The sequence below is a fragment of the Polyodon spathula genome, chromosome 5 (assembly GCF_017654505.1).
Source record: "Polyodon spathula isolate WHYD16114869_AA chromosome 5, ASM1765450v1, whole genome shotgun sequence".
NCBI lineage: Eukaryota > Metazoa > Chordata > Actinopteri > Acipenseriformes > Polyodontidae > Polyodon > Polyodon spathula.
This window is the reverse complement of record NC_054538.1, coordinates 39,095,810-39,117,069: the sequence shown is the minus strand read 5'-3', so window position 1 is coordinate 39,117,069 and position 21,260 is coordinate 39,095,810. Positions and strand designations below refer to the sequence as shown.

The following is a 21,260-nucleotide window of genomic DNA, read 5'->3' as shown; positions in this document are numbered from 1 at the left end:
AGCATCTGTAAGGTTTTTGTTAAAAAAAAAAAAAAAAAAAAAAAAAACAGGGGGGGGGGGGGGGCGGAGCCAGGCTTACTGTTTCAGGCTTCTACAGTCCACCAAAACTGCAAACAGTCTCAATAAATACTCATAACATGAGCAAAGTAAAAAAAAATGAACAGTCCTCTACACAGCATAGTTCAACAAAATTAAAAAGTGGACATTCATTTTAAAATCTGTATTTTATTAATATATAAAACATACTGATTAATCCCACTGCAAAGTAAGTAAGTATCAAGTAATTACAACTGTACATCACGCCAGACTTGCGCCAGTACCATATAAAAATGTAATTATATGAGAAAGGGGAAAGTCTCTGAATTTTAAACTAGCTGGAACGTTTGTCTCTGGAATGCAATTTTGTCTTGGCTGCCAACTACAATACTGTCAAGGCTACATATTCATAAACTGATGATCTGTAGTTAGAAGCACTTGAGGGGAAGACTACATTTATCTCACTCCTTATTCTTAAGTGTAGTACAGGAAAACAACAGGGTAAACAGGAGCAACTCTTGGATCACTGCTTGGTTCAACAACACAAGTGTTTTGGTTTAAAGGAAATAAAAATGCAGCTATTAGCACTGAACATATCATGTACCCAATAATGGTCACAGGGCCATTGCACAAATGTAATAAATTAGGCAGCATGCCACAATATTCTCTAGTTTCTCACTTGAGGTCCCCTGCATCTCCCTGGATAGTCTTTTTGAGACGAAGCAGCATGGTAGTTAGCCACTGGTCCAAGCGAGATACAGAATCAAATTCTTTGACCTAAAAGACGGATACATAAGATTGATAAATACATGTTTTTTGTCAAAGTAAGAATATTATATAAAATACAGATGTGGAATAAATACAGGTGTGGAATAGATATAAACCTGCTTTATATCAAGATTGCCATGCAAGTATAATTCACAATATAGTGGGTTATGATATAAACAGAGTTTCACTTTTAAATATGACAGCACATTAAGTGCAAGAAAAAAGAAAGAACAAATGGTGAATTAAAAAGCAGTGTTTTAATACTGTCCATTTAATCATTCTTCACATTTAAACACATGCATATAGTTTACTACAGGACAAATACGTTTTGTATCATTAATTGGAACTAAACAGTTTGTGTCATCAAAAAAAGGCATGAATTGTCAACCAATGACAGCTATCAATTAGGCATTGCACTTGTTTTTCTTTTGCGTGCATTTGTATAAGACTGTATAAAAAAATTGGCGACGTTGGTGTTTTGTAAATGAACTGTATCTCATTAAGAAGGCCCATACAGCACTTGACAGGCTGCACAAAATTTGTGCAGCCTCTTCAGTTTATCAGGAGAGATGATTATTGGTTGTTAGTTGCTTTGGAAATTAATTATATCCTGTGGTTACTTAATAAAGACCGGCCATGCAGCATTTGACAGTTTTTTGAAAAATCGTGCTAACAAATGGTGTATGATATTAATCAAGGTGATATAAAAGTGGTTCATCTGTGTATGTATGTATGTATGTATGTATGTACAGTGCCTACAGAAAGTCTACACCCCCTTTCAAAATTTTCACCTTTTGTTGCCTTATAGCCTGGAATTAAAATGTATTAAGTTTTTTTTTTTTTTTTTTTTTTTTTTTTTTTATTTATCTGCAAATCCTACCCCACAACTTTCAAGTGAAAAAAATATTTAGAAATGTGTAGAAAATTAATAAAAAATAAAAAACTGAAATAGCTTGGTTGAACAAAATCAAAATCACACACCAAGTTAAGTGGCCTCTATCTATGTTAAATTGTAGTGATTCACATGATTTCAGGATAAATTCAGCAATTTCTATAGGATCCCTCTGCTGGGTAGTGCCTTTCAAAGCAAAGACCATGAGCACCAAGACACTTTCAAAAGAAAGTTGTTGAAAGGCACAGATAAGGAGATGGGTATAAAAAACCATCAAAAGGCCTTGAATATCCCTTGGAGCACAGTCGAGACGATTAAAAAGTGGAAAGTGTATGGCACTGCCAAGACCCTGCCAATATCAGGCCGTCCCTCCAAACTGGATGACCGAGCAAGGAGAAGACTGATCAGAGAGGCTACCAAGAGAAATGGCAACTTTGCAAGAACTACAGGCTGGTTAAAGTGTGCATGTGACAACAATATCCCAAGCACTCCACAAATCTGGCCTGTATGGTAGGGTGGCAAGAAGGAAGCCATTACATCAAGAAAGTCCACCTTGAATTTAGTTTGAAGTACACAAAAAAACACTCAGGAGATTCTGTAGTCATGTGGCAAAACATTTTCTGCTCTGCCTAAACTAAAATGGAACTTTTTGGCCTAAATGAAAAGCGTTATGTTTGGCACAAACACAATACAGCGCATCACCCAAAGAACACCATCCTTACTGTGAAGCATGGTGGTGGCAGCATCATGTTATGGAGATGTTTGTCATCGACAGGGACTGGGGCACTTGTCAGGATAGAAGGGAAAATGAATGGAGCAAAGTACAGAGATGTCCTTGAGGAAAACCTGCTACCCTCTGCAAAAAAGCTGAAACTGGGCCAGAAGTTCACTTTTCAGCATGACAACGACCCAAAACACACAGGCAAAGCTACACTGCAGTGGCTAAGGAACAAAAAGGTAAATGTCCTTGAGAGGCCCGGTCAGAGCCCCAGCCTAAATCCAATTGAAAATTTGTGGCATGACTTGAAGATTGCTGTCCATCAATGCTCCCCAAGGAACTTGACAGAGCTTGAACAGATTTGTAAAGAAGAATGGTCAAATAGGTGTGCAAAGTTGGTAGAGACCTACCCCAACAGACTCACAGCTTCCACCAAGTATTAACTCAGGCGGGTGGAGACAATTATGATCTTTCAGTTTTGTATTTTTAATATATATATTTTTTCCTCAATAAAAACTTTTTTCCCCTTAACAGTGTGGAGTATGGTATACCATGGTGGCATGAAACTGAGGCACTGACACAACAAAATGTCAAAAAAGTTCAAGGGGGTGTACACTTTCTATAGGCACAGTATGTATGTATGTCATATGTCTCTGTGTGTGTGTGTGTGTGTGTGTGTGTGTGTGTGTGTGTGTGTGATATATATATAATGTTGTTGTAATGTTGTTGAAGCTGCTTGATAAGATGTTGGGATCAATAAGCTACTAACAACCAAATGAGCAAGACGGGCCGAATGGCCTCCTCTCGTTTGTAACCTCTCATATGTACATAGTATATATAAAAATTATGCTCACAGCCCTCTCAAACAAATTAGCTGCTATTAAATTGACAATATTTCTTAACTATTTTACAGACATAGTTAAACAAACCACATGAACCTTACAGTAGTGGTTAGGTTTTATTTTTTTCATACATGGTAGGTCATGCTGTAGATCAATCAGAATGGCACTTACCGCCTCAGTAAAGGCTTCACTGTTCTGCTCTTCATGAGCCTCAAGCAGTTTCTATTCAAAATGCAAAACAAAGCAATGAATAGTTATTGTTACTACTTTGCAATGACCCTGCAAGTCCATTTACAATGACAGCATATTATTCCCAGCTCATGCCAGATGGCTTGCACAGCATGGGTTACTTCACCTATCAAATATCCTCACCTCCCAGACACAGATGAGGTGGAAGACATGCAGGAGGTAAAGGACTGTAAACTGGGGAATCATGTGTAGCATAAAACTTCAAATAATTGCCAGGTCTCAAATAATCGCCTGTCTCCAATACGCACCTGGTCTGCTGGCAACTATTGTAAATAAACGCCGGGTCCCTGTCATTGCCATTGAAGCTGAGCAGGATGAGGAGGAGCTTGAGCGTAATGAACTGCTAATAAGTGACAGCGATGAAAGTGACTCTCGGGATTAATAAATAATAATAGAAAACGTTACTTAAGGTGGGCCTGCATGTTTGTTAAATGCAGTTATTACGTTAAGTTTTGATAATTAAGTATGCTGAAAGTAGGCCAGATACAAACCTCTTGGTGTATTTTAATGTTTTGCTGTATTAACAATGTACAAGTTTGAGATTAAACAATGCATTATTCTTAATAATACTTTTTGCTTTTATTCATTTTAAAAACATTTTAGAAGTTTGTATTATCTATCGTGCTGTGAGTATAGCCTACATGCTGTTGTTCTGATATCTACAGGGCGGTCTTACTGGGTTCATTTTACCTGCCAGGAAACATTTTTTGAGTTCTTAATATTTTTATCATCCATCGCTATTATATATTCAATAGAGATTAAGAAATACTAAAAGAAACACAAATTCAATGACAAAGGTTTTGACTAGAAGTCTTATTCAATGTCTTTATTAAATTTATTTACAACTAGCAATTTTATCTAACGTACCTTCAACAGCTTGCATTCTCTTGAATCGGAAAATGCAGGAAACATTTCTTCATACTTCTCAACAGCAAGCTGAACATGAAAATAAAACAAAAAAGAACCCCACATTAGACCATAAAAATGCCTACTCACGGTAAATTGGGCAAGTTGTTATGGCGCTTACCAGCCATAGAATACAGTGTACACATTTTAAAGGCTGAGGTTGATTTTCCTTAGCTGTCCATCAACTACATGTTATCATAAAATAGCTTTGCAAAAATAGAGCTGGAGGTTACACATTAATTACATGTGAAGTACAAAACAGCAAAATATCATTTAAAAAAGGTATAGACTGATGATTGTGCCTAAGATTTTAGTTTTCACAGAACATAAAACACAGATTTTCAACAGGAATCAAAAGGTACCTGCAATAATTTTATATGAAAATAATCTAGAAAAATCAAACAGTAAACATACCTTGGCATTTAGCTCATCGACAATAAAATGACACAGTGCAGCCTTAAAGAAATACTCTTTTGCACTGTATTTCAGTAAGGGGTTATCCATAGTATTGGTCCCAACCTGGATGTAAAAAGATACAAAATATGTATAAAAGGTGTTTATATGGATGTGTTTTTTGTTTTATTTGGTTTAACATTCACTTATTTTAAACTGTAGGCATACAGTAATGATCTATTTTTGTTTCAGGCAGGCAAACTTATTCTAGCAATGCCACTATAAAATTAAACATGCTGAAAGATATACTTGTTTTAATACACATTCAAAATACAGACCTGCTCATAAATTTCAATAGCCTTCTGGTATTGTTCCAGCTGTGCACCATATGAAGCCACCTTCAGCAGACACTTGTTTGCCGAACTAAAACACAGACATGAGCTTGTTAATTGACTAAAATACTCTCCAATCATGTTAACATCCCTCAAAAATAGACTTAGCATAAGCATAAACCTGCATGCTCCAGGTACTACTTACATCAAATAAAGTTAGAAATTGCATCACAACGCTCTGTTAAGGTTCTGGACAAAAACGGAAATTAAAAAGGGTTTTCTTTTAATATTAACTGACTACATATCAAACATGTGACATTTTGAAAACAGTAAATTAATAAAGGGCTCTTTCACAGTAAAATCTAGTACTTGTAGAATGTATTGTTGACATGGCCTAATAGTGATTATAAAATGGCTTGGACAAATCAAGTACTGCAATTTGCTGAACAAGATCACGTGACTGTGCGGTAATAATTGTCTTACTGCACAGCTATGACATCACCAACTCAACTGATCTATTAATATTACTACGCCTTAATAGTAACAATTACACTAATTACACAAAAATTACTACAAAAGATTTAGAAGTCAGTAGTTTACTGTATTTACTGTAAATACAGTATAATCGTAAATCTCGAAAAACTACTCACTTCTGAATCTTTTGTAGTCATCTTTGTATTACTTTAGTATAAATACATGTTAATTTGGATTCATATGTTGTTTTTTTCTGACTTTATGTGAACGAAAAGACACACATTTGCCCGTTCTCCCACTAGAAACAGTGGTATTTTGAAATATCACTGTCCTGATCACAAAAGCAAAGTTTGTGGGGAATAATAGCCATTTTCTATACTTTTGAGGCATAAGCAATTAGGAAATAACACTTACTACCCAGGAACAAAAAAAAAAAAAAAAAAAAAAAATTGTTACATGGTGTTATCTAAACAGTGTTTCTGTAGGTAAAAACATCAACATACAACTGAAACAGCATTTAAATCACTCAACAATCTGTTTTATTCATCTCTATCACTAAGAATTACAGAAAAATTGGCAAATATACTGTGGTATTTATTTAGTCAGATAACAAAACAAAGAAAACTCTGAGGCAAGCAGTAGCAGTAACACTATTTGAAAGCAATCTGAGAAATCACCATGCAAGGCTCACTCAGCATGTAATACACGATATGCAGCAGCGGCAACTACTTATTAAACTAAATAGCGCCTTATAAAACTGACTAGAGAGTACACAATATTTAAATATCTCCTGCTCTCTGCTGACACAGCCGTTGGGCTTTTAAACAAGGACGGGTTCAGCATAGAATTCTCGTGCTCATCGTGGACGGGAAGGACTGCAGCACTGTGCAAACTGACACAGAAGTCATTTAGTCCACATATCATCTAATGCTGGTTTACAATCTAGGGAAATTAAGCCCGTTAAAACAGCATGAAAACAGCCTCAAAATTATTGGTCAGCTTCTCTTGAAGACCGCAAAGCCTGAAAAGGATAATGTCTTACAAAAAAAAAAAAAAAAAAAACACACACACTACTGGGAGGCCCCTCCTTCAAGTGTCGGTGTAGTGCAGTGTTTGGCTGTTCCATGAATCCTCCCTAAGATGTGGGAAATCTCAAAAATGTTACTACAAAATGGCAAAGTTCAATGTAATGTTTATGGCAAATAAATACTAAATAAGAAATAATAATAATCACTTTATTTTTATATAGCACCTTTCATAGTGGACCACCATAACAAAGCGACTAGGGTCACCTACAAGAACGTCTCACCCGAAAGACGGAGCACAAGGAGGTTAAGTGACTTGCTCTGGGTCACAGCGAGTCAATAGCTGAACTGGGATTTGAACCAGGTACCTCCTGGTTACAAGCCTGTTTCTTTAACCACTGGGCCACACAGCCTCCTATATGTTATAATCAAACAGTCTTCAAGGACTATTTTTTCTCAGTGGAAGGATACATAATATATTTCTTATTTTTTTCCTTAAAAAAGCTAGCTTGTGTAATTATTTAAAAAAAAATGAATATGTCTTAGCACACATCCTGTCATGGGTTATTTCTAACATTAACCACATTTATGGAAGATCACATCACGAAATATTGAAATGAGCACTGCAGTTATTTCATAGTGGTGCTTGAAAGGAAAATTCCAGCCATTAGGCTGACTAACCTGTTAGACTCTTCCCCTCTGTAGTAATCTGCTGCCTGCTCATAGTGTGCAATTGCCTGGAACAAAAAAAAAAAAAAAAAGTACAAAAATGAAATGATTACAAGCTGCAATTTCTGCTTGTTGCTTTCTGTATTACATTCTATGCCACTGCATAACTTGGTGCTAAAATTCCCCTGATGTGCTACTGTATTACCTTTTAGGGTTCTGTGACATTAATTGCTCTGTCTGTTTGGTTTTGCTTATTGGCCTACCAAAACTGTATAGGTGGTTCTAGGCGTTTGACTAAAATAAAATCTTTTGAATACTATTAAATCAGTTGTAAACCTTAATCGCAATTAAAGTAAACAAACATGTTGGGCAATTCCTTTGCATTATAATGTTGTACTGTTAATTAAGAGGAACAGTAGTTCCTCGTATAAAATAGCACACAGAGTAATAAAACAATTGTGATATTTAAGAAGTATGAAACAAGACAGTTGCAGAAACTAGCAATTCTTTGCTTTATAATATGGCTTATACATTTGGCTGGTTATATATAAAACGCACATTACCTTTTCGATATCTACCATTTCAGATTCATAAATTTCAGCAATTGTGATGTGGTGTTTAGCCGCAATAGTGAACCTTCCCTGTGAATCAGAATTCACAAATTAGGCGATAATCTCCAGACATGGAAACCACAGCACAAACATTCCAGTACAAGACAGAGACTATTTACATTTTTTACTCCAGGTTTACAAGTTCACAGGTTTCTTACCATATCAGTGTATATATCGATGGCTGCATTTAAGCAGTTGATAGCCTCTATTGGGTGTGCATTTGGAAAGAGGAATGAAAAGATCAATACAGTGATCACAACACAATCAAAACGAACAAGGCAAGAACAACCTCGAGTTCATTGTCAGAAATAGTTGCATCCTACTTCATTTAGTTAAATGGACACTAATATATGGGTCTTTTGTTAATTTTTTATTTTTTTTTTAAGAACATTAAGTGAATAAATCAGAATGAAAAAGTTACATTTCTTCAATATACCAAATTGAAAGCCAGAATCACTAAAACAGCTTTGATGCGTAGTAGCCTCACTGCTTTGAACACCTGCAACAAAGGCATTATTGCGTGTTGATATAAAGAGTTTATAACACAAAACACCATAATCCCATTAAGCAATAAGCCATGGCTCTGCAGGAATTTGTATGCTTAAAATAAGAAAGCGCATGATACTCAAAGACTTTGGTGCAACCAGTCAGATAAACAAAATGGCATCAAAGTCCTGAATGCTTTGAGGAGAAAGCCATGTCAGACTAAAGTTAGACAGTTAAGTATATGCAAGTTCATAAAACCATGTCAGCATTTATTTGGAAATCCAGCCCACGCTATGCATGTCCACTAAATATCTACACGTACTGGTTGCTAAATTTGATGAAACAGCAGCTTTTCCACTTGTGTGAGTGAAGGTTTTATACCAGGTCCACTATTGTAACTTTGACCGTTTGTTGATCCAGTCTTTTCAGGTTGATAATAAGACTCTTGACATGCAAAGCCTCCACAATGTTTACTAACATCTAAGACTCGATCCTGTACTGCTAAGGCCAAAAGCTTTCCATCACGCTATAGATAACACATTTTGCTTCATAAATTCTAATGAGACTTGCTGAATAATGTCACGTTAACATATTTAATTACATGCTGTGTTGTAGCTGTTTTCCATAAACTGAAAAATGTGACATTTTGAAATCTAACATGAAATGTACTACTATTATGGCTTCCGGTAGATTTTCTTTGATAACATAATGTTAAATAAAAGATCAAAATTATGTTAATTTATATTTTTATTATGTCTTCATCCTAAGATTCAAGGTAATGTAAAACTTTGCCATAGCTGTACATAATATAGCAGTGGTTGGAAAATGGCGGCCCGCGGACAGGTGTTGTCTGGCACGCGGATGCCTCCTGGCAGGGCTGTATCAAGGGCTGAGCGAGAGCAGAACTTCATTTTAATATTACCACAAGAGGGCTGTCATGGGGGACTCCCTGTATGACCTTCAATATTTATTGCGAGTAAGCATAAAATTAAGTGTTCGCGATATCAATTTCAAAGTACTGTACTTGCTGATTGTGATGATACATTTATGCCACACTGTGGTACTGGAATCCTCATATGACAGACAGGAACACAGAATAACATAAAACACAATTCAAAACTAACTTTTTTTTTTTTTTTTTTTTTTTTAAATGCTTCATTACGTTATAACAAATTCAATGAGAAATGGCACTTTCGTTCTGCAGTCAGCTTTAGAACACCAGGTGTGATAGACGTGACAGCAATACATAGACAGACCTCCAAAGATTCTTTTGTCAGCCTGTTTCATGCATCTGTTTTTAATATTGCATTGTGGAATAAGCCACTTCGCATGTGTAAGTAGGTCCAAACATGGAGAGCACAAACAGAGCCAACGGTAGTTGTCTGGACATATATAGGTGGACCAGAATGATTCCAGATTTACTTTGATAATTAATTCAGTTTGCAGTAACGACGATGCATGCAGACATACTACTAGTGCTAGTTGCTGCTTCGTCGACTGCAGGAAGCACTTGCTTTGCATGGGACAAGAAATCACCATATGGGTTGATTGAAAACGGATCAGACAAAAACGATAAGTATCTGGGAATTCTGAAGTCAAAGCGAGCACCGAAGTTGTCTTTCAGCTGTACAATAGCGTCTGTCATCGTTAGGAGTCATTATGAGTTACGTTTCACTTACAACATATCAGGATGTTAAACTAAACTAATTTGTCTCAATAGATACAACACAGATGCTATAATATTTTACTAATATTTATTTGGAGGTTACAAAGACATACAATCACAATTGTTACTTATTTTTTCCATTTGTTTTAAACCAGCTTGAACAGTATTTTTTTTCACTGACGAGCCATTATGCCTTGTGCCATGCTGCAACACATTTTTTTGGGGGTGTGGTGGGTATTGTAAGTAGCCCGCTTTGCAGCTCACCATGGGTTATTTGGCCCACCGTTAGATTTAATTGCCGACCACTGTACGACAGAATCATATCTTTGCTTTAATAACATTTTTAAATTTCTCACCCTGTGGATCTGCCTTCTTGTAAGCATTCCCCGCATCTACGAAGCTGGTGGCAGAATCATGCTTGCTCTGAAGCTGCATGTGAAGCTTGGCAGCCTGGCAGAAGGCACTTCCTGCAGCTGAAATAAAAAAATAAAAAATCCAGTGGTCCCTTCAATAGTTACTTACAGCTCAAAAACAAACTTTCCAGATGAAAAAAAAGAGTGCTGTTATTTTTCAGAAATAAAAGTATACACTGGTTTTTTAAAAAGTTTTATAAGAAACCGATTCCAGTGAGGAAAAATACCGTCCAACGCTGTGTAAATATCTCTGGTTTTGACGCCCCATTCAAGTTAACGGCTGAATTCCATGGGGTTGGACATTTTTTTGGAATTTAATTATTTCAATGCCAAATGACAGCAAAGTTTCGGTGCTGGTTATGTTTTGTGAACAGAAAAATGCACCAGTTGTAAAGTGTCTGTTTTTACAGAAAGAGCCAGTCAGACTGCCGCATTTATAGATGTGAAGAGGCTCTGGGGTGCTATCTATCAAACTTTTCATTCAAAATTTTAATATTTTGTGCACTATAAAATAAACTTACTAATTAAAAATAAATAAATAAATAAATATAATATATATATATATATATATATATATATATATATATATATATATATATATATATATATATATATATATATATATATATAATAAAATATTTATTTTCAAAAACAAAAAATAAACTTACCATTCCAATTCTTGGCCATCTTAAACATATTTGCTGCCCTTGCGTACATCTCACATGCTTCTTCCACTTTTGAGTTTCCCCTAAAAACACAATTTAGAAAGAGCATTAGCAACAGCATTAAACATTAAAGCATTTAGCATTAAATTGGTTCTATGTATGTACCAGAAGTGTATGCCTGTATCAGACATTAAAATGAAGGAGCTGGCACTACAGCATACAATAAGCCTAAATTTTATACTTGTATCTCTCTGTTTTGGGCCCCCATAGACCACTCACTGCGATATTGTAGCACTCCTCCAGATTTTAAGATATAGACTTTCTTTGATCCTTGGAACATTTCACATACATTTAGCTCAGACGCACAAGTAAAATCAAGACTACACTAGACCAGGGTTTCCCTGTGTCTGCTGGTTTTCATTCCAATCAAGTTATCAATTACTTAAACAAACCCTTAGTTGAACTAACAATGTGCTTAATTAGACCTCTAACTGTTCTTACATCCTAAAAAGTTGCCGATTTCAAGCTACTTATAAAATTGTACAGTTACCTTGAAATCTCCAACTGTTTAAAAGCTGAAAACAATTAAAATGGTCCAATTAAGCACATTAGTTCAATTAATTAATTGAAAACTCAATTGGAATGAAAACCACCAAAAACAGCCAAGATCTTTCCAAAAGTTGTCTATTTTGTAGCATTAAGCATCCCATCAACGTCAGTCCTAGTAAGCAGGTCTTCAGGAATGCTGGGCAGATTGTAAGCAAGTGTCAGTCATCGCTTCAATTAAAACAAAATGTGGACACTATGATGTTCCTTAAAAGGGTAAATCCTTATTAACCACACCACACCTCCTACAGAGCAAGATTACCTCCACTAAGGCTTAAAGTAGGGCTGTGTTCAAAGGTTCGTTCGCTTGCCAGGAATTCCAAGTTAGTTTTAAACCTTCAAAGGATGGTCAGGCTGTATGCACAGACTATGTTTTTTGGGTTTTTTTTTTTCCACTCGCATGCAAAATTCAATCTCATGATTTGTATAATGGATATTACTTAAACAAAAGTGGTCGTATTAAAATCCACTATCAAATCGTTATAAGTAGTAACTTTATATGGCACCTTAAGTCTGGTGCAGTTCTTTTAATTGGCTGAAATAAGGTGCTGCTGCAATGCAAGCTTACTGTATATATCGCAAGCAGCATCAATGACGTGCACAAAGTGCATTTTTATTGAAATTATAAAAACAGGTTTACTGTTCTATATAATGTATTTTTAAACTACATGTGAATGTTTTATTCCATTTATACTGATTACCTGTAAAATAGGATTTTCAATCAAATAAACAAGTTGCTACAGTGACATTACCTGTAAATTATGCAAATAAGTACTAGCGAAGGTTCAAACCTTCTTTCAGTAATGTGTTCTGTACCTCTGAAGGTCAAAACATACCCTAAATTGCAGCCCTAGCTTAAAGTAATGTTTTAAAGCAACGGGCACTGCAGTGGCTGGGTACTGCAGCATGCTACTGTACCTCTTGGCAGGATATTTACACCCTGCTGTTTAAAACACCAGTCTTTATTCCTGTACTTTAAATGTCTCATTTCACATACTCCAATTAGCACTATACTTGGGCTTCTTACGGTATTTCAAGACTTGTGCTAATCGAGGCCTGTGAAACTAGCCATAAGTGTTTAGTCCTCTGCATCAATAATTCCACCAGCTCTTCAGTTTACCTCCACTTTTTATATAGAGCCTTTTTTTTACCCAATTATTTTACCCCTGATTTTCTCCCAAATTTAAAATGTCCAATGATCTTTTTCCCCACATAGCTCAGGAGACCTGAAGGCTCAGTGGGCATCCTTTGATCCCACAACCAAGCCAGTTTTCTGTTCTATACTCAGGAACTAAAGTGCAGATCTCAGCAAGCTACTGGCCTCTGGAAGACAAAGCCCTTCAGGTGTCTGCAGGCATCTGGCCAGCAGGGTCCGTTGTAGCACAATGAGGAAAAAGACCCGGACAGATTTGCCTCCCAAACCCATAAGAGCACCATAGCCAATGCAACACTCCCTCCAGAATCCCCAACAAAGACCAGCCAAGACGTGAGCCTGCGCTCCCATGACTATGACTCACGCTTTACACTATGGGATGTGCTTTTACCAGGTGAGCTACTCAGGGATCCAGAAACTATTTTTAAAAGACGCAAAAACCACAAGCTGATCTGTGAGTGGGACTCTTAAGCTGAAGGGATGCCATACAACTTTGCTATTGGTTCCAGGGCGGGTTCTATTGACAGTCTGTGGCACTGTGGTACTGCTGCAAGAATTCAAGTTGGGCCCTCCCTGATATTTTACATATTTTCACGAATATCAAAGACTAAAAGGTCACTTACATTGTTTAAGATCCTTGATATATTTTAGTTTAAGCATCTTTACACACAAAGAACCCCAATTTAAACAGTACATTGATCAAAATAACTGGCAGACTGCAACAGGCAGAAAATGCACATACAAAGCAATTCCAGTCAAGTGCAGTACTGTATATATAACATAACATATAACACAATACAGAAAATAAACATTCAGGTTTTGTCTCTGACTGATTAGTAATGCTTCTAGCACCCTGAGCCATACATATACAGTGTAAGGCGTACCAATCTGTTGAGAGACCGAGTCTAATTATTACAACACTATCAGCAATCCTGTCTGCCAGCAGACTCCACTCCCTGATTAGAGAAATTACACGATTACGTTTTAAATCTCTGTCGAAAAGATTACGTTTTTCAGTCAAAGCCTTCCTCTGCATCTGGATTCACAGCACAAAGAGAAATCCGGCTTGCGATATTTATTTATTCTGGCATTCCCTTAACGGTTTGTTTTAAGTTCATACAACCGGTTACTATTGTTGTATCGAGTTGCAGGCACAGTATCGTCACAAGTGCACTACAACAAGGCTCTATTACACTGGCAAAATTTCAGCTGGAGAGACTATTGTACATTACTGCAAATTAAAGCATTATTTGTCTAGTTATGTGACCACTTTATAACTTACTTGTTTACAGCAGCAGCTGACTCATTATCTCATACACAAGAACCAGAAATAAAAGGGACAAAAAAGGACGTAATACACCGTAACGTAGCTTACCATAATTAACAGGAGTGACGAACCAGGTGAACGTCTACTGACAATAAATGGTTTGCTTGCCGCAAGTACAAATTTTGCTGCCAGCAGTATGAAACCCCCAAAATACTGCAAACACTAATTTAACATCAGGGCTGAACTATGTGAATATTTTATTGGCCTTTGATGTTTAGTGAAAGGTGTATCTGTTTTGTGCAGATACTGGCAGCTGTGAAATCAGCTGCATTAGCCAGTAAAATCCATACTGCTAGCATCTGCCATAAGTATATTAAAAAAAAAAAAAAGCGCATAATGAAAATAAAATAATAACAATTTCCTAGCATAAACCAGAAAAGAATGAATACAAATATTTCAGATTATTTTCTAGAGTGACGTTACAAAACATAAGCAGTATTTCAAAAGTAGTTCTTCGTATTGTATCGTGGCCTGTGTTTTCTGACACCCGTCAATTCGCTTTTTAAAAAAAAAAAAAATGAATTGCAATGGTTTATTAAGAGTAATATGAATTCATATCATACATTTCCACCAAAAATTTCCATAAAATACTGTTTCAAGAAAAAATCTTACTACTGATCATCATTTTGCACGTTTCCTATTAGGTGAACTGCATAATTTATTGGACTTTTAAATGAAACGGCAATAAGATTTGCAATGTATTTCATTTATAAAATACTATTGGGAATACTTTAGAAAACTGAATATGCTTTCTAAGGCCAGAGAGGTACGAGATACGCGACACAATTTTTTTTTATTATTATTTTAAACAGACACAAATCTGCTACAGTGATTTTGCAAATAACAAACACCAGTACTTGATTAGAACGTTTCGTTTTTTTTTTATACATTAAGCAAAATGGACAGATCTTCTAAAAGCTATTCAAAATAAAAGATTACAAATGCACCCTCCCCCCAGCTTAATAATCAATATACTAATCGGCCCTAGGCTCCTTCTTACCCAAACAAACCTCCCAAAAATGAATGTGAAGATTTAACTTTCTTCTCTGCTTCTGCCATAAGTTGGACAGCTTCCTTCTCTTTTCCAGAGTTGTCCATGTTGTATACTTTCTTAGAGATACAAATGTACACAATTAAAATATGCGTCTATCTGGCACAGCTTGCAGGCAGAGAGGTTATTTACTGTCTCTTCTACCCACTCACGACAGTCTACTGCAAGGCGTTTCGGGAAATGTAGTTGACGGCAACTTTGATTGGGAGGAATTTCATGCAGTATGGCTTATAGAGAATTAAACTACATCTCCCAGAAAACTGGATATGTCTGCGTATAACCGACCTGTGCACAGCTGGTTGCGCCATCTACGTTATGATTCTTAGAACTAGTGGATTGACGTGACAGAGTAAGTGATGTATGTGAAGTGCATTGAGTATCTCACCGCATTCCTTCACCATAACACGTTTAATAATCCATCCACATGTGGTAGAATAGAAATGGAAACTGTTGCCTAAAACAAAAATGCTATAATGTTGTGCTGTATGACCTTAATCCCTCTGCATTATTGCTGCAAAATCGCACTTCAGTAAATATAACCATATGGTTGAGAATGAATACAATATATTATAAACAACAAATGTCAGTACATGGGTCATATTTAAACAAATTTATTATATATAATATATATTATATATATATATATATATAATATATCTATATATATAATTATATATATATTATTAAAAAAAATAACTTACTGATTACTAATTAATAACAGTACGATAATATATTAGTCATAGTATAACTTTTTTCACGTTTTGTTGTGTCAGTGCCTAAGAGTTTCATGCATTTAAATGAGGATTTTTTTCCACTTATCTACACACCATTCTCCACACTGAGTTAATACTTGGTGGAAGCACCTTTGGCAGCAATTACAGCTGTGAGTCTGTTGGGATCGATTTCTACCAACTTTGCACAACTAGATTTGGCAATATTTGACCATTTTTCTTTACAAAACTGTTCAAGCTCTGTCAAGTTCCTGGGGAGTGTTGATGGACAGCAATCTTCAAGTCATGCCACAAATTTTCAATTGGATTTAGGTCAGGGCTCTGACTGGGCCACTCAAGGACATTTACCTTTTTGTTCCTTAGACACTCCAATGTAGCTTTGGCTATGTGCTTTGGGTCATTGTCATGCTGAAAGGTGAACTTCCGTCCCAGTTTCAGCTGTCTTGCAGAAGGCAGCAGGTTTTCGTCAAGGACTTCTCTGTACTTTGCTCCATTCATTTCCCTTCTATCCTGACAAATGCCCCAGTCCCTGCCAATGAAAAACATCCCCATAACATGATGCTGCCACCACCAGGCTTCTTAGTATGGATGGTGTTATTTGGGTGATGCGCAGTGTTGGGTTTGCACCAAACGTAACACTTTGTATTTAGGCCAAAAGTTCCATTTTAGTTTTGTCAGAGCAGAAAACATTTTGCCACATGGCTACAGAATCTCCTGAGAGTTTTTTTTGCATACTTCAAACGGGATTCAAAGTGGGCTATCTTGAGTAATGGCTTCCTTCTTGCCACCCTACTATACAGGCCAGATTTGTGGAGTGCTTGGGACATTGTTGTCACATGCACACTTTGACCAGTCTTGGTCATAAAAGCCTGTAGCTCTTGCAAAGTTCCCACTGGCCTCTTGGTAGCCTCTCTGATCAGTCTCCTTCTTGCTCAGTCATCCAGTTTGGAAGGACGGCCGGATCTAGGCAGAGTCTTGGTGGTGCCATACACCTTCCACTTCTTAATAATTTTCTTGACCATGCTCCAAGGGATATTCAAGGCCTTTGATATTTCTTTATACCCATCCCCTGATCTGTGCCTTTCAACAACTTTGTCCCAGAGTTCTTTTGAAGTGCCTTGGTGCTCATGGTTGAGTCTTTGCTTTGAAATGAGCAGAGGGAACCTACAGGAACTGCTGAATTTATCCTGAAATCATGTGAATCACTACAATTTAGCACAGATGGAGGCCACTTGGTGTTGATTTGTGATTTTGATCCATCCAAGCTATTTCAGTTTTCATTTTTAATACATTTTCTACACATTTCTAGAATATTTTTTTCACTTGGAAGTTGTGGGGTAGGATGTGTAGATAAATGAAAAAAAAAACTATTTTAATGCATTTTAATACCAGGCTATAAGGCAACAAAAGGTGAAAATTTTGAAAGGGGGTATAGACTTTCTATAGGCACTGTGTATATATATATATATATATATATATATATATATATATATATATATATATATATATATCCAAAAAAACTAGTAGTACGAGTTGTAGTGGTTTTGTGTCCAAGTCTTTAACCAGTACGCATAATCATTATGATTAAACTAATTTTATTTTTGAATTGTGCGGTCACACAACCTAATACATTACTCTGCTATTAACTTGCCTACATACAGTAGGTAAACCGGGACAATTACTATTTTACTGTTTTCCGACCGGCCCAGGATAAAAAATTAAAGCTGAAAACTGACAATCTCAATTTTCCTGGGAAGTGTGGTAACCTTAATGTAGTTCTGTGACAAAAATAGAATGGTTCTTACCCTGGAGTACCTTGGGCCGGATGGCCTTACAATTCCTTCCCAAGGGTTAAAAGGAAGTTGGTCATCTAGAAAGGGGGCGGAGCTCTGATGCACTAACTTATCGACCCGGAAGGGAACGATGTGGCAGCTGCGGACTGGAGTTGCGATTGCAATAGTTTACTAAAGGATCATGACTTACAATACAAATAGGGGACAGAGCGACGTTTAAGGTTAAGAAAACAACCTGGAAGGACCAGTATTGTGTTTATCGTACAGTGAGTGTTTTGTTTGTTTGTCTGTAATTGTTACTTGCTGTTATTATTAGTAGACAGCTAACACGATCCAGAGCTGTCACCAGAGGCCAGCACTAACCCAGACATCACTGCACCTGTATAATGATGACTTGTATTTTGCACCACGAGCACTACAGTACTCACCCAGGGCTGGTGACCGTGTTTGTGCATTGTGCGTGTAATATTGACAGTATTAGTTGCCTTTCAGCTGGCTAAAAGTGCTGAATACATTTATCGTCTACACTACACAACGTTTAATACTGTACTCGAGAACCAGACTCGAGACTACCTCAAGGGGTAGTCTTGAGTCCGGCTCTAAATTAGATCGCATCAGGTAGTGCTAATTGTCAGAAGTGTGGACTCTCTAATACCGAACTACATTTTTTGTGTGTCCTTGTGGCACGATGGCTTGGTGGGTGACATCACCAGACCAGGAAATAGACACACAACAAACAAAAGACTTTTACAAAACAAAATGTTAAGATGGCCAAAATAAATATACACAAACAAAACAAGTATCATGGCGGTCTATCCGCAGCACGAGTAGCATTTGTTTAGGTTTTACTTTGTGATGGATCTCTCTCTCACTCTTGTGTTCCTCTCAACTCCGTCTCCATTCAACCCTTTCTCCTGACTGAGTGGTTGCTGCCGTTTTATGCAGCCATGCCTGAGCTTTATTGCTTCTCAGTAATTCAGTCCAACTCTGGCACATTCTACATGTGTATTTGTTTTGGCAGGGGAGGCAATTAACCCTCCCCTGCCAACCCAAAAAAACGGCACACGTAAAATACATTAAACAGCAATAATACAATAATATAGCAAAGGACACCCAGGTGATGGGAACTGGCCTCTTGGCTGCGGAGGCGCCAACAGCAGTTCTGGCGGCCATGGTGTGAGACAATGATTCTTGGTGGTAAATCTCCCTCCCAACCTGTGTGGGCGGTAAGTAACCCGAAACAGAGTACTCTGGACTACTTGGCCTGACATTTCGTCCCGAGGTTTAAAAGGAAGTCGGTCATGTAGAAAAGAGACAGAGCTTCAGTACACTAACTCATTGACCCGAAAGGGAAATAATGTGGCAGCCGCGGATTGGAGGAGCGGCTGCAATCGTTTACCAAGGGGTTTATGAAAAGTGACCAGGAAGGAACTGTGTTTTGTGTATCCGTATTGTGAGTGTTCATTTGTTATAGTGATTTTACAATCACTAGACAGCTAACACGTTCCAGAACTGTCACAAGAGGCGAGCACAAACCCGGAACAGCAAAGCACAGTATCACAATAAACTGTATTTGCACCACTAGCACTAACTCACAGACTTTTGTATGTGTTTTGTGTTTTGTGTGGGTGTATAATAAAAACAGGACTATTATTTGCGGGGCAAACCCCGGGATTATAAAGTAAGTAATACACGCTGCTGTTTTACTTAACATCATTATTGTTTACTGTTTGTTTCAATGTCAGGCGCTAGACACAAAAAGATCATTCAACAAACTTTGCTCCTGGATTATAACGGTTTGTCTGTTCATTGATCACCTACACCTGCACACTATTAATCATTTTGCCACACCCCCCCTGCAGTGGCAACGCCGGCAGCAGAAGGGCTGTTTGGTAGTTTGTCCTAAACCAGCATTTTGTCAGTCCCAAACTGTTGTGGCATAAATTATACAGAAATTAAAAAGGGGGAAAATGAATTGTTAATCAGATTATTCTACCTTTTATTGCAACTGTAGTACTACTTAGTAGAGCAAAAAATGTAAAGGGTATGTCAAAGGGTAGGGTTGCGAAGAGTGGTAAATGGTAGTAAGTAGACCTATTGAAACACGCTGCCTTTGCCTTTTGACCTTACTACACTTTTATTTGTATCCCTAACTAACTCAAGACAGCTACACCATTTACCTTCAAGGTTTCTTCTTCTCTTTTACAATTCCTCCTTCTCAGTCTATTCTGTAATTTGTAATATGTAATCTGTAATCTTTGTTGGCTCCTCTCCCTTTCAGCAAGAGCTGCATAATCAGAGACTTTTCCCCACCTGTCACAATCAATTTAATTTGATTGCCTTGCAAAAGGGCTAAACCCAGGTGATGCTTTGATTTCTGCAGACCAATGACCTCTAGTGGTCAGCACGCTGGTACTGCAGTCTATTTACCCACTTGTTTTATAGACGTCCTGTATGAGGGAATAATGCTTTACTGTGCCGTAAACTAACATACTTCCCTTCAGTTACTTTTCCACAGTAGTTATATAAGCAGTTTTGGTGCAGCACTCTGTGCGAAACTATATATTTACATTTAGGGAAAGTGAAAACTAGAGAGAAGCTAGCAAGATGCTGACCGTATAGGACAAAGGGCTGTGACAAAGAACAGGAAAGTCAGTCCCTGCAGGAAACCACACCCCAACAAGGACTGTTCCAACATTGACGGCCAATGAAATCGCGTACAGCATGTGAACTAATTTGTGCAGGCCCGTGCTCACATACTTTATCTGCACGTGAAGTGATTATGCAATCCCAGTGCCTAAATACAATTATATATTTTAAATCACTTGTGCTACACAGACCCATTTATATCCCGTGCACCAATACTTATACACCAACATTAACACACCCCATGCAACACATAACACAAAGTACACACAGGGGCGGAGCACACTGCCATATACCCCCCCCCCCCCCCCCCCCCCTTGTGCGCAGTACACATGGCCTCAACGGCCTCCTCCCCCTTAAAATCCCAGAAGTCTCAGAAAAAGTCCTGGCTCAAGAACAGGGACTTCAAGGCTACTACTGGCAATACTGACAGCAGACATGCTGACAGCGGGGTGAGTTCTTCCTTGATCTGACACTTGGCAGATATTATCAGCATCCAAACCTGCTTGCAAAGCAGAAGCTGCTGTGATACAATTCAATAGTAAAATGGCTGCCACAAATTTCACCGAAACGCGCCCTTAACAACAGACTGCTTTTATTTGAAAACCGTCTGACCAACAGACTCCAAACTTGGTAGGCATTGTTCCGGTGACAGCAAAATGCAAATAAGTTAAAATTGTTATGTTTCGTGAAACACTATGGCTGCCACTCCTACATTTTTTTCTTATATTTAAAACTGCTTCAGTTTAAAAATGGTTCACTTGAGACACTCCAAAATTGAAAACCATCATGCCTGTGTCGGTAAAAC

General features: G+C 37.4%; 1 protein-coding gene across 1 annotated transcript; it reads right to left on the bottom strand.

Annotated features, from left to right (window-relative positions):
- Nucleotides 1–28: 28 nt before the first annotated feature.
- On the bottom strand, nucleotides 29–15,446 carry LOC121315942 (beta-soluble NSF attachment protein-like). Its single transcript, XM_041250564.1, has 11 exons — nucleotides 15,232–15,446; nucleotides 11,149–11,228; nucleotides 10,424–10,540; nucleotides 8,074–8,120; nucleotides 7,868–7,945; nucleotides 7,317–7,372; nucleotides 5,143–5,227; nucleotides 4,826–4,930; nucleotides 4,373–4,441; nucleotides 3,428–3,478; nucleotides 29–813 (listed from the first exon to the last, which is right to left on the bottom strand). Exons 1-11 carry the CDS (start codon nucleotides 15,327–15,329, stop codon nucleotides 712–714), a joined length of 888 nt encoding a protein of 295 aa, XP_041106498.1. The 5' UTR covers nucleotides 15,330–15,446; the 3' UTR covers nucleotides 29–711.
- Nucleotides 15,447–21,260: the final 5,814 nt, after the last annotated feature.